The 13,247-nt window shown below is 36.0% G+C and overlaps 2 protein-coding genes across 2 annotated transcripts; one reads left to right on the forward strand and one right to left on the reverse strand.

Moving 5' to 3' along the window:
* Window positions 1-2,040: 2,040 nt before the first annotated feature.
* Window positions 2,041-8,292, reverse strand: LOC145899620 (cystathionine beta-synthase-like). The gene is made up of 17 exons (XM_082988483.1): window positions 8,165-8,292; window positions 7,824-7,924; window positions 7,622-7,731; window positions 7,428-7,562; window positions 6,813-6,892; window positions 6,230-6,364; window positions 5,855-5,924; window positions 5,478-5,569; window positions 5,281-5,402; window positions 5,068-5,156; window positions 4,835-4,940; window positions 4,704-4,775; window positions 3,748-3,882; window positions 3,582-3,690; window positions 3,378-3,462; window positions 2,922-2,975; window positions 2,041-2,839 (listed from the first exon to the last, which is right to left on the reverse strand). The coding sequence occupies exons 1-17, from the start codon at window positions 8,183-8,185 to the stop codon at window positions 2,763-2,765; spliced, it is 1,593 nt and encodes a 530-aa protein (XP_082844609.1). The 5' UTR covers window positions 8,186-8,292; the 3' UTR covers window positions 2,041-2,762.
* A 1,549-nt stretch (window positions 8,293-9,841) lies between these two features.
* LOC145899068 (myo-inositol 2-dehydrogenase-like) lies at window positions 9,842-12,928 on the forward strand. Its single transcript, XM_082987780.1, has 9 exons — window positions 9,842-9,984; window positions 10,062-10,185; window positions 10,245-10,315; window positions 10,525-10,636; window positions 10,779-10,900; window positions 11,250-11,336; window positions 11,413-11,549; window positions 12,187-12,352; window positions 12,605-12,928. Exons 1-9 carry the CDS (start codon window positions 9,897-9,899, stop codon window positions 12,748-12,750), a joined length of 1,053 nt encoding a protein of 350 aa, XP_082843906.1. The 5' UTR covers window positions 9,842-9,896; the 3' UTR covers window positions 12,751-12,928.
* The last annotated feature ends 319 nt before the right edge of the window (window positions 12,929-13,247 follow it).

A 13,247-nucleotide genomic window follows, 5' to 3' on the forward strand; every position in this document is an offset into this window, starting at 1 on the left:
TAATTGTCGGGTAAATAACTCACAAAACAAACGTCGGACACCGAGGTTTACAACGAACTTTCTAAAATTCGTTCTGTTTTCCCAGTAATTACGAAATAATCGCACCAATTCCATCATCAGTAAGCCAACTTGTTTCTTGTGCGCTGAAGCTTTACTTTCTTCTGAGGCGTGGCGCTCACAATGGTTCACGCGGCGGGTATGGTTTTTACAATGCAGTCGAGGCATCGGTCAATGTATACCCGTGACCGGTTGAGCGCACAAAATTCGTGCAGACCTCGAGTCTTTTCCGCATTTTTCAAATTCCGATTGATGACATCATAAGCATGAAACACCGGTGGAATGTTCAGCGATTCAAGTCATTTAACCCGCAACATTGCCCAGTCATCTAGCATAATGCACATGCGTTTTTAAACACGCAGCAGCCTTATGTTTGACAATCGAAACATGTGAATACATTACAGACACCAGTTGCAATTAGCTAATAAAATCCAATATTTGTTGTATTGAAATATGAATTGTTAAAGATATACGAAAATACTTGCGTTTTTACCCGACGCGATTATTAGTAACACAAATTTTGTAAAATATTTAGCAGTTTTGTAACAAAAGTTGTCCAGCAAGCACATTTTTGCTACCAAGGGACGCCGTGAAAAGATTTTAGGCTGTGGGACAACACGTTTGCTGTTTTGAAACGGAAAGTTCAGGAAGTCTTCTCGACCCACATATCATTGAACACAAACCTTCATGTTGCGGTTCGAAGCTTATCAGTCGCATGGCCTCGGGCAAATTTCTTAAGCGTTCTCGATCGAATTTGTGAATACATGCGAGCCAGATTATCGCTCTTCCGAGAAGAAACGTCGCGCAAATAACGAAAAGTGATCCCACGCGTTTGTAAAATGCATGTTGAAATCGAAAAGTTGATTATTTTCTCCATGGTTGATTTTTTATTTCAGCACTTTTACAGGATGCTAAGAATTTCAAACAAATAACTGAAAAATAAACCGTCCTATATTTTTCACTTAACAATCTTTAGCCACGTATTGCCGAAACAAAATAGAGAAGCATTTTGTTTGGAAACAACTACAAGTTCATCCACTTTTCACGCTATTCTAATTAAGTACAATTACGTTACACGAATTGATGGGCCAATAAGATATAAATAGAGCTTGGAAGTTTGGACGAAGGATTTTTATGTGTTTAGAATGGTTTCGTTTCCTTTCAATATAATTTCCACCGACCAGGAACCTTAACTAAAATGGCCCAAAAAACTGATTTTACTTTAATATGACCTGCTATGGTGAGAATAATCGCATGATATAAAACAAATTGTTTTGAGAAAAGACCAGACGGCCTTCGTTCAACATTGTTGGAGATAAAACATCCTAAAAATAAGTACGCCGGCGCTAAAATAGCTAAACATGACAGAAAAAGGACAATATTGTTATCTGAGACTATCCCTGGTTATCAGCGTTAAACTGTTTATTAACTAGCTATTCCCCTAAATTGAATTATCTTCCGGTAAACCCTGTTGGTAAAGCTTGTAGGCATATCATATGCATTTATACCAGAAAATTGCTAGTTGTGTGGTCTTGGCAATAAAGTAAAAAATAACGTATCAACATTTGTAAAGACATCACTTTTTTCTAAACGTAACATCTCTACTCTGCTGTAGGAAGTGATGAAATCATCCAAATATTTACTTTTTCATTGGGAAATGATAATTTAGTGCAGGGATTTATAAAATTAAAAAAATGGAAATAAAGGCCTACGTTGAACTGGAAACACCGAAATGTTTCATGCTGTCGAACCAAGGATATTGCCCTGTCTGACCTAATTTCGCATACAACTTAAAATGTATGTCTTTGTCATTAACGTACAAAAATTATTTACTAAATATTTTGTTATGGTTAAGCATTTGCTTAAAAAGTAGGCTCAACTTGTATAAATTATAGTCAGGTTTGTGGACTAAAAAATAAGCACTCTGCTTTTTGATACGGAAAAGTCGGATATGTAATATATTGCATTAAAAAGCGGTGCATTAGTATCACAGTACTGCAATATATTTTTATCAGCAAATTGTCGTAAACAACATCAGAAAATCTTGCCCGCAAGTCGTTGCGAAATACGCTGCGATCCGACGACAGTGTGATTCTTCGTGAGAAAATCATCATAAACACGATATTTTTTCGTGCGAAACAAAATTGATTTGAATTAGTTAGAGGGAATTTTTTCGGTCGTTTTATACTTTCATGAAAAATCTTTCACTTTTTGCTATTTGCAAAGAAACTTTTCGTAGCGATAAGCAAGCTTTTCTAAGCAAGTGTATTGGCATTTCAGACACAGCAACGATTGTAAAACTCATGCATATTTGTGAACTTTACCAAGTCACACACGAAGTTTGCAGTAAACTGTGCAACTTGCGAGAGTGTATTTTTTGGTTGCCAAACAACCAAAAAATGGAACGTCTGGAAGATATTCAGCCGTTTCACAACAGAGCCTTTCTAAACAACTTGCACCGCCACTCACGAGCTATACTATAGAAATGTACATACAGTATTACAAGAGTAATTTCAATGAAATGTGCATTAGAAAGATGGCCTGATCCGACGATAGAAATTTCAAATTGAGGGGCTGCAGTTAACTTTTTTCCTATACACCACAAAAGTAAGTCAACACCAATACCACACGTCTTTTCTGTGATAAACATTATCAAACTACTCAGACTATCTATGCGTTTATACAACTGATACAGTCTATTCCAGTTACTGCTTTGACGCAATAAACTGCAGAAAATCCACGGAAGTCACGATGCCCGTGACATTGTCCGGGGCTTCCCCATCTGAAGTACATAAACACATTGCTTGAAGATTTGTGACATACAGTGTTTGTTAAAATAGGCAAAGCTCAAAACATGTATTTACCTGAACGGACCGGAGTTTTGCTGACGTCATCGAGGCTGATTTTTGCTAAATCATCTGCAATTCACCACAAAAAAAGGTTTAAATACCTACCACTTACATGACTACATTTTGGAAGCGCTGTCAAAAATGCACACAAAACATATTGTTTGTACAAATATTTACGCAAGTATATGGCAAACTCTACTGTACTAAAAACACAATTAGTTTTGCAAAGAAAACAAGCTGATTAAAATATTTTGTGGTATTTTTGTGAGTTTCAATACATACACCAGTCCAACTTTACTCATTCTACAACACTGGGGGTTTCATATACATCTCTACTGCCATCTAGCTTACTAAACAGACATATCTAAGTTTACTGGTATACCAAAGTCTGTTAAATTTTTGTAGGGCTTGGTGAATGAAAAATCCCTACAGTCAATCTTGGGAATTATTAAATTTTTTTCTTCTACTTACAGTTTATTTTAGATCCTAGAACAATCACAAAATGTTCAGTGTCAAAATGTCTTGATAGAGCCAACAGCTTATCAGTAGTTGAAATCTATAAAAAAAATTATGTGATTAAAAATGTTAACCCCGTTTATAATAATTTGCCAATACAAATATTTTTTTTAACAAATGGGTTTGTCATAGTAGAAAGTAGTTTAAACAATTCCATACAGTTTTAAATTTCTTGTATAAACATGTTGAAACCGCATCATTTGCTTTGGTTTCTCCAGAAGTGAATTTAGCCATCAAACTTCCAATTGTGACCATTCCTAGAATTTTCCTGCAACAGTATTTAGTTATGTTATGTTGTTACATACATTTTTTACATTGCATATACCCAGAATCGTCTACCACAGGGAGTTGATCGAAGCCTTTTTCATTCATGATTTTGATTGCTTCTTGACAGGTGGCCGTTGGGCGCACAGAGAGTGGTGTTTGTAAGTTGAGTTTTGATACTTCAAGGTCAGCCCACCTACAAACACACATAAAATGTGTTAAGTTCCAGTCATAATGCATCAATCAACATTCTACAGATGGCAAAAAAGTTTGTGTTCGTGACTGACATCATGTAAATCTCCAAGGTTAAAGATTGGGGAACAAACAGTTTTAAGTAGGTAACCTTGTAGGCCTTTAGAGGGAAAATGTAAGTAAAGATAGACTTTTCTGACAAATCATACAAACCGTTTGTACAACTGTCAAACACTACTATAGCTTTTAGAGCAAGATTTTATACGAATAATGATTTTACTGCTCTTAATTGACAGTTTTTCAACTGGTAAGCAAATTTAACAATTCACATAAAAATGAAGTTTCCAAATAGTCTTACAGTCAGATATTTCATTTATAAAACTTTTTGAAGGCATTCTGTGATTTCCCACTGTTTGAGTTGCAGGTTTGGTTTTATTATTCACATAGTTGTAAAAGTTGATCAAAACAAAACAAATGTACAAGGCAAAATTGGTATAATATTACAGCCAAACATAATTATTCAGCATTGTATAATTGTAGAAGTCGGAAAAGGAAATGCTTGACAGACCGACAAGAACAGCAGATGCTGTGTCAATATTGTAACAACTTCTCGGAAAATTAATCACTTCCTGGTGTTAAATAATGAAGAGGGAACAAAAGATCAATTGTGGCCTTTTAACCAGGGAAATGACCATATGAAACCTCAAGTCAAAATCTTTGTAACTTTAATGCTGTAATTTTCTTAAAAAATATTGCTAAATCTGTATGTCAAAGTCAAGTTTTTTCACTCATTAATACATGTTTCTAATTATTTCTACCACTTACCACAACTTGTCAGCATTTTTGTTTGGAATGAAATCTCTCTCCACCATCCATTCTTCCATCAAATGCTTTGTCCTGTTGTATATGTTTTAACGTAACTTAAACAGACCAAAATAGAAATTCAAAACATTTACATGTAGTTCCTGATGGAATCTGGAAGAATGGCAACGCACTTTTGTCCTTCTTTAAGCTCTTTTGCAGCCTGAATTGCAATGTAAACTGCTGTTCCACTGCTTCCACCTTGAACAAAAATAAAGGAAAATAATTCCATGTAACATCACAAGATGTGATCTAGTTATGTTTAAATATTCATGACACTTTCTTCTAAATACAAAAAATAAAAACACTAAAAATGAAAATACTTTACCACAAAGCAATCCTTCCTTTCTTATTAATTCCCGAGCCATAACCAATGATTCCTTATCATAAGACTTGTACCATTTGTCGACCACAGATCTAAAACAAAATTTTGTTTCAGAAATACATTGAAATTTATTTTTGCATTTTTTTTGACAAAAAATGTTAAAAACTTTAACACGGGTAAATCTTCACATTATTTCCTAAACAGAGCAAAGTTTACCTGTCAAACACACTTGGAATAAAGTCATATCCAATTCCCTCAACTTCATAGTATGTAACGCCAGTTTTGTTGAGTTCAACTGGCAAGGCAAGATCAGAACCAGCCGGGTCAACTCCAATAACCTACGTGTAGCAATGTAGCATTGTTTAAGGTACGTGGGATATCACGTTTCTTGTAGCTGCTCCCTATGTACTTACTTTACACGATGGGCACTTTTCTTTGAATTTTCTTCCAATGCCACAAACTGTGCCGCCAGTTCCTGCTCCTGAGACGACCATGTCTACCTTGCCTAAAAATACATGTGTTTAGATCACAAGTAAAAACACAACCAACAGTAGCAACATCAAAAAACAGGATCTGGGCATTACATTGGAAAAAATGGCTGCAAGCGTGATAATGTTTATTGTATTCTAAACTTCTGCAACTTCTCCTATTATTATTATCAATAATCGCGAAACAGGAGCTTGTTAGAATGGAACAATTTATGACAACCATTACAAATGCAGTCCACATCATTTTTGCCGGGTAGGAAAAGTTTTTGTAATGCAACTGGTGAACATTTCTTCAAATTTACCTCCACATTGTTCAAGGATTTCTTCAGCTGTTGTGTCATAATGCGCCACAGGGTTTCCAGGATTTCGGTACTAAATAATACTTGCTGTTCATTAAAATTGCCATACAAATCCCAATAAATAAGTAATAGGCTTGCTTAAAATTAAAATAGTAGTTTTAAATTGTTTAATTATAACCAGATTAAGAGACAGGCCTACCATGTACCTCATTATTATGAGTTTAAGTGAAATAGGTACAAATTAACCTGAGTTTGGAAATATGTCAAATCGGTTCAGGCCAAAGGTGCAATTGCAGATTACTGATAGCTATAATGTTGGCCTGAAAGTTATTGCCCAGGGCAACTCTTGGCACAGACTGTGAATAGTTTTGTCAGCACCTGATCAAGAATCACTGCATTGGGAATCTCTTTTTCTAATCTCTGTGCAACTCTGATGTGCGATTCTGGTGCATCAAATCTTGCAGATGTCGGTGTACGAATAATCTCAGCTCCAAGGGCTTTAAGCATATTAACCTGTTTGAAAACACGGCTATAAAATTGCATTAACATGGATGTCATGATCACCTGCAGGTTTTAAGTGCAATGTCACCCTTTTTTTTTTGGGGGGGGGAGGGGGGAGAATACAGAACATGTTTTTATCCATTTTGTTTTGTTTCATGCAACACTAAAAATATTACTTTATTTACAATAATATATCAACACAGTTAAGACTTCGTGAACATTTTAACTTACTGTGAATAAAACATTTTTTAGGACTGCATGAAATGGGCATGGAAACAAAATATTATATGTTTATTGATTGCATGTTTTAGCTTTTTTTTATGTTCACGAAGTCCTTTTTTTTAGAGGAATGTTATACAAAAAATATAACAGGAGGGGCATAAAGAGGGCAAAAGAGCAATGTACTAGGAGACCAAAGTTAGTCACCTAAAAATTTTACAGAGTTATGCCAATCTCATACCTTTTCCATACTCATTTTTTCAGGCATGACGATAATACACCGATACCCCTTTACAGCCGAGGCCAAAGCAAGACCAATACCTACAAATAAAAACCAACTATTTTTTACCAAAATGGTATTAATAAACAGTTCACAAATTCACACATGTATCAAAATGCACAATACAATAAATCTAAAGGCGGCAAAGAACAGGATCTATACAACTTATCACAAAAAGGGTAGTAAATGCTGTACTACAAATAATTAACTACATTTTACATAGATTTGCACATGCACCAAATAAGTGAAATGTGGTAGATTTTTCAGTTAATCAGGGCAGTGGCTAATCAAAAAGATATTAAATTAAAGAACAATAGTTTGATTAACACACTGAATAAAGCTATTTTTCAATCGGGTGAAACTGAATATTCTACAAAGTGAGTGAATAAATTCTTGAAAAATTTAAAAACCCTATTCTTTGAATGTAGTCAAAATAAAAAAAAAAACAATAGAATGATGGAATTATATACAAAAATGTATGTGTCCAAAAAAAAATGCTATGCTGCTGTCTAAATAACATTTTTCTCTCAAAAATGTATGTATCCTTGACAAAACTATATGACCAGAGGGAATTACCAGTATTTCCAGATGTAGGTTCAATAATGGTGTATCCCGGTTTAATTCGTCCGGCCTTTTCAGCTTCTTCAATCATTCTTAGACCAATTCGATCTTTCACTGATCCACCAGAATTAAAAAACTCACATTTTCCCACTAGAATTTAGAATACTTGTTTAGAAAATATTTTCACAGCACCTATAATAAAAACATACATAGCTGACACTTCAGGCCATAGGCCTTCTCAAGTCTGGCAAGTCGGACTAGCGGAGTGTTTCCTATTGCTTCCAATACAGATGACATAATTCGCATCCGGTTTCCATCACTGTAAACATAAAATAACAACCAAGGTCAACATGATGAACAATGTGCAATGACCTTTGACCCGTGAAGATCATGTTTAATGTTGCGACTTACGGCCGGTAATGGCTGTGGGGAGATTTGGTTGAAGAATTTGGTTCCCAAGTACATTCTGGAGGCAGGTCTGGACGAATCCACGACTCTGCATCACCAGCACCCTGTTGTTAAATATATATTGCAAATATTTTAAAGATTTGGAAATTAATCTAACGTACTTATTAAACATAAAATGTCATGTAAGATCTAATAGCTGTAGTATTATTTCAAAAATTAACACAATAGTGCCAGAAATTTGTGAAATATCATAAACTTTTTTTTTGATAATTAAAAATTTATTGTTAATAATTGTATCATAGGCCTTACTCATTTTAACTTGGATATAGAGGATAATAACTTACATTTTTCATTGGACAACTCATCCTTGCAACTTCGAACAGCAGTAAAACCGGAGAAAGCAAGATGCAATGAAGCCACGTTTCCCACTCCCAGTTTGCTTATCGTCACGCTTTGGCTGGGTTGCCTTCTTCGCCAATCACAAGAGAAAGATCTCCTTCTGTAGAACAGCAGCTATCACTTGATTGGCCGGTTTTGTGGGCGGATTTGTTTGTAAATTATTACAAAAAAACGTTTTGCGGTGTATTATTAGCGCAAAGGGTTCATTTTGCACAAAAGTGTTTTCCATTGACTTTTAACACGAAATTCTGTGGAGTATCAAAAAAATCAAAATCCAAAACAATATCGTTGTAAAGTTATCATAATCATTTGTGCTGCTGCCTATTTACAAAAATGTTATCACAAATTTGATGTTTTTGCTTCTGTATTCTTTGTTGTCGCTTGCTGTGTAAAGGGTGTGGCCATGCTACGCACTGATGAAAATTCATGGTTAGCAGAAATCGTTCCGGTGTTCTCCTGCGAAAAAGGTTCGCATATTTAGCTTTAAATCAAAAGGTATTGTGCAAAGGGAAACTAACTTTTTAACTAGGAATTTAAGAACAATGACTGTCTGGCAAGGATGTCGCAAAGCATATATCAGCGTGTTATATTGTCATAAAAATATTGTAAAAGTAGTATGTTTTATGTAGGCTACTTCCAATCTACAGCAGATATTATAAAAAAAGGAGACAAATGGTATGTACATTACAACCATAAAATATACCATTTGGTATTTTACGATACAACATGCCATTTGTTCCTCCCACGTGCCCAGCATGCTTGGAGTTGCTTGGTTATGGTCTGATGGATACAATATGCGTGAGTGATTTTGAGGTTTATTAACGCGATTGCGCTGATCGTTGCAGTTGATTTGCTGCTGTATATTGTTAGTTTCACCTGTGGATAAAGACCTTGGTGTAATAAAATAAAAAATTACCGCAGTGTAAGTCTTGACCATCCATGCGTCAAATTTGAAAGGTGTCAAAACCCTCAAAGGGATTTTATCATAGAATCCAGGTTTTAAGAGAGTTGAACCGCAGCTAACAAACTATATAACACATGTAAAGAAAGACAAAAAAACTGCACACTGAAAAGAAAAGAAAACAACTGAAGAACAGCAGGGCGCTGGCAAAAAAAAGACAGCGTAATTAGGTTGGAGGCACAAGGAGTTCCAAGCGGCTGGTTAAACGTTACGTATTGGGCATTAGTTGCAAAATAGCAATATATGACGTATATTACTCATGGGAATATCTTAGATTACCTGTCCAACGAAAGATAATGTTATACAGTTTTGCTAAAGGGTCTACCAAACGTTTGGGTAGAAAAATTGTTCATTAAAACATACCAAATATTTAACATAGCCTGTGATCGATAACAAAAGGTGCCTGCGGAACTCGTTCACACGACTTATTTAAAGAACAGTAAACAAAAGAGAGATAGTAAAGAGCAATATTTGCGTGTGTGGCACACCACGTTCAGCCCAAACACAGTGATGCCGTTTGTGTACACAGCGGTTATTGGATGCATTGCAACTGGCAGAAACTGGCAAAAAGGTTTTTTTTCAAAACTTACATCAGCAACAGTTAAAAGCATGAATGTGAAACGAAAAATTTACTTTTTGCTGACCTTTAAATGTGTTGTAGGCTCACTTTGGAAATTAGTACCACTGCTAACAAGGTAAAATTATTAAAGTAGAAAATGGATCACAAAGATGCAGTCTTTATGGTTATTGGCATCGGAAGAATCGGCAAAATTCACGTGGAAAACCTCAGGCGAATGTCTAAAGGTAAGCCGGTCATTAAAGCTTTCGAAACTACACCAAATTCGGATCGACCACAAATTTCGAGAAACTTCTTATTGCAGTAAAGGTCAAGTACATCGTGGACATATTTTTCGACGGCGTGACGCAGTACATTAGGGAATCTGGCTTGAAAGACGCTATTCCCCTGCATCTAGATGAAATCACTAAAGCTTACGGAGACGACGAGTACTTTGTTACAAGTTACATGTATGACGTAATGCACTTTAAAAGATTGTATTTTGTAGGGTAAACACTGCTCTTATTTGCACACCAACGAATTCTCACGAAGAGCACACCATCAACGCCCTAACAGCAGGTAAAATTTGTTAGTATAAGTATGCACACAAGATAAGCTCTTCGGTAAGAATTGATTTGTTTTGCATACGTACATGTATGTAGCAGCTAATACTATGAAACAAACAGTTAAACGCTCTGTTCAATTTTCGGGTGTTGCAAATGGTTAACGTTTAGTAAATTTGTGTTGTTTACTGTTCCATCACACTACGGCACAATACATTGGCGCAGGAAAACACGTGATGTGCGAAAAGCCGCTGGCTTTCAGTCTCAAGTCAATAGCACGTTGCTATGATCTGGCACATGAGAAAGGCTTGCATTTGTACTGTGCGTTTAATAGAAGGTAAGCGAACACCGCGCTATAAAACGTTTGATTATTGGCCTTATATAGTAGATATAGTTAATTTTCTCGGTTCAATACAATCGTCATCAACTTGACTTAAATTTTATTAAATAAAGATAATGAATGCAGTTGAACACTTCAGGTTCGACCCTACATTTCGTTCCGCTTGGCTGAACAGAGATAAAATTGCTGGAAAGTTGAAGTCGATCAAAATTACTGCTCGCGATTTACCGAGGAATACAATCGAATATTTAAGGATTTCAGGCAAGTTCGTTTCTGCTGTGAAGATTTTTTCTTTCGAGTTTCATTTGTTGTACTGAAAAATCAAACTTTCGCGACAACATATAATTGAATAAATCATGGTTTAATGGAGAGAGCAAAGTTAGAATTTTCGACATTGTTTGGAAAATGGTAATCATATTTACTCCAAGAGTATATTGTATAGATATCAGGCATAAAATGTAGTTGTCCCATAAACTTATACCATGGGTTTTCCGTCATACAGAGATCAAAGGACTCTAGATCACTTATACTTTTGTAGGACCTTATATTTTCACTATATCTTTTAACGACTTATCTATGATTAAGTAGTAGAATGCATTTTTTGTTATAGGAGGAATGAGCATCGATCAATGCATCCACGACGTGGATTTGATCAGGTGGTTCGCTCAACAAGACCCGGTTACTGTTTACGCTGTCGGTAAAAATTTAGGAGAAAACCAGAAAAAAGTTTTTTCCGATTGCGACAATAATAATGTGCTGAACATTTTGGTCAGGTCATGCCTTCTTCGATGATATTCGAGATATTGGTGACGTAGACCAACTGTATATTATAGTGACGTTTCCCGACGGAAGCATGGCTCACGTGGATGCTAACAGGGAGGCCATCTACGGCTACGACAATAGAATGGAGGTATTTTTAAATCACGTGTACAGTTGTTGCTAATTTGGATTTTTTGAGAATATGGAATTCGGAATTTACTAAATTTGTATTATTTTAAATGTGGCAACTGCATGCACCCGATAGTCACTCGTGTTCACTGCATCGTGTAAAGCACTGGCTAAAGTTGGTCGTAGTGGTAGAAAACGTTTAATTTGGTTACTTGGTAAACCAGGGCCGGGTATTTAATCAGAGGCCAGGAATTCGTAAAAATTGACAAATGGTCGAATTAGCCACGTGGGTACAGTCTTCTGTTAAATATGTTGTAAAAACAGATTGATAAACTAGTTTTATTTGCAACAAATATAATTAAAAAGCAGTAACCGAAAAACAATCACTTAAGCATTCAACTGCAGTAATAACAGTTCATCAGCGACATTAGTTTTTACTGACACCTGATCAATAGACATAGAAGTTTTTTACGGTAATAATAATGACGAGCTTTTGTCCTTGTAACGAAAACAAAAAAAACGTTTGTGTTTATATGACGGTAGCATTTAAAAGGAAAAACACACAATGTATTTCACTTATCTCGTGGTCTCTCGATCAGAAAATGGACGCAACAAGGGCTGAGCAAAGATGGCAGTACAACTTTGTAGTTGGTTTATAGATATTTGGGGATAAAGGAATGATAGTTTGCGATATTGCCAAAGAATCGTCGATGCTGCGGTTTACGGAAAAGGGCAACTTTGGTCCCGAAATCAATCAGAACGTTATTGAAAGGTTTACCGATTCGTACAGAGAAGAGATGAAGCATTTTGTTGACGTCATAGCCGGTGAGTGTCACGTAGACGTTTTTAGTTTAGAGTCCATGCTAAATAAAATATTTCTTTGCTGTTTGTTATGTAAACATCTTTAAAAATGAAAAATAATGTACTGCAATCCTGTAGTAAAGAGCTACTGCTTATTTTAGTGTTATTACGAAAGTTACAGTGATCGCTAGGCCTGCATCTGCAGTTTTGGTTAGATCCCAATATTTAAATTTTTGAAGTCAGAAGAATGTATTGCAAATATTTTTGTCGTTGCAGGAAGGAAAGACAACGAAATTAAGTCACGTGACACCCTGTGGGCCACGTTAATTTGCGATGCTTCCCGGGAGTCTCTAGCAACCGGGCAACCGATACGCATGGGCGATTTTGCAGCAAAAGTGTTTCCCAAACTGCTCGAACTTTAATAGTATTTTGAAAGTGTTTTTATGCAATTTCTACCACAATGAATCGTTGCGAGTGAAGTGGCAAAAAAGCTCCAAAAGAATTTAATTTAAGCAAACTTAATTACTTGTAACACCATCAATTTGCAACAATATTTTTTTGCCCAAATGAATAACCCACCCAAGAACTGCAGAGGTTTGGATTTATCTGGAACAGCAAGCTTTTACTCTCAAGTACCATGCTGTACATGCTTGAGCAGCCAAGCGTGAACGAGACAGTGGCCTTTGTGATGAAACATTACGTGAACCGCACGACCCTCGCCAACGACGCCGAATCGCTCGCCTTCAACCAGGGAAATGATTTTACCAGATTTTACAAACAGAGCACTTTGTCAACAAACAAACGTCCGGTAAATTATTGGGCACAATCAGCTTCAGAGAGCCCGATACCAAATCACAGCGCAGCCAAGCAAAAAACCTTTTGCAATAGACTGTCGCAGTCTTCGTTTGCATTCTTTCAT

The sequence above is a fragment of the Ascidia mentula genome, chromosome 4, assembly GCF_947561715.1.
Source record: "Ascidia mentula chromosome 4, kaAscMent1.1, whole genome shotgun sequence".
Classification (NCBI taxonomy): domain Eukaryota; kingdom Metazoa; phylum Chordata; class Ascidiacea; order Phlebobranchia; family Ascidiidae; genus Ascidia; species Ascidia mentula.

What these genes read in the sequence shown, in the direction of transcription:
- LOC145899068 (XM_082987780.1), top strand. Translation starts at nt 9,897, where the DNA reads ATGGATCACAAAGATGCAGTCTTTATGGTTATTGGCATCGGAAGAATC. An exon ending in GCTACGACAATAGAATGGAG is followed by an intron (nt 11,550 to 12,186) that starts GTATTTTTAAAT and finishes GTTGGTTTATAG; the next exon opens with ATATTTGGGGATAAAGGAAT. An exon ending in TTTTGTTGACGTCATAGCCG is followed by an intron (nt 12,353 to 12,604) that starts GTGAGTGTCACG and finishes TTGTCGTTGCAG; the next exon opens with GAAGGAAAGACAACGAAATT.
- LOC145899620 (XM_082988483.1), bottom strand. Translation starts at nt 8,185, where the DNA reads ATGAGTTGTCCAATGAAAAAT. An exon ending in CCCCACAGCCATTACCGGCC is followed by an intron (nt 7,732 to 7,823) that starts GTAAGTCGCAAC and finishes TTATGTTTACAG; the next exon opens with TGATGGAAACCGGATGCGAA. An exon ending in AAAAATGCTGACAAGTTGTG is followed by an intron (nt 3,883 to 4,703) that starts GTAAGTGGTAGA and finishes GTGTGTTTGTAG; the next exon opens with GTGGGCTGACCTTGAAGTAT.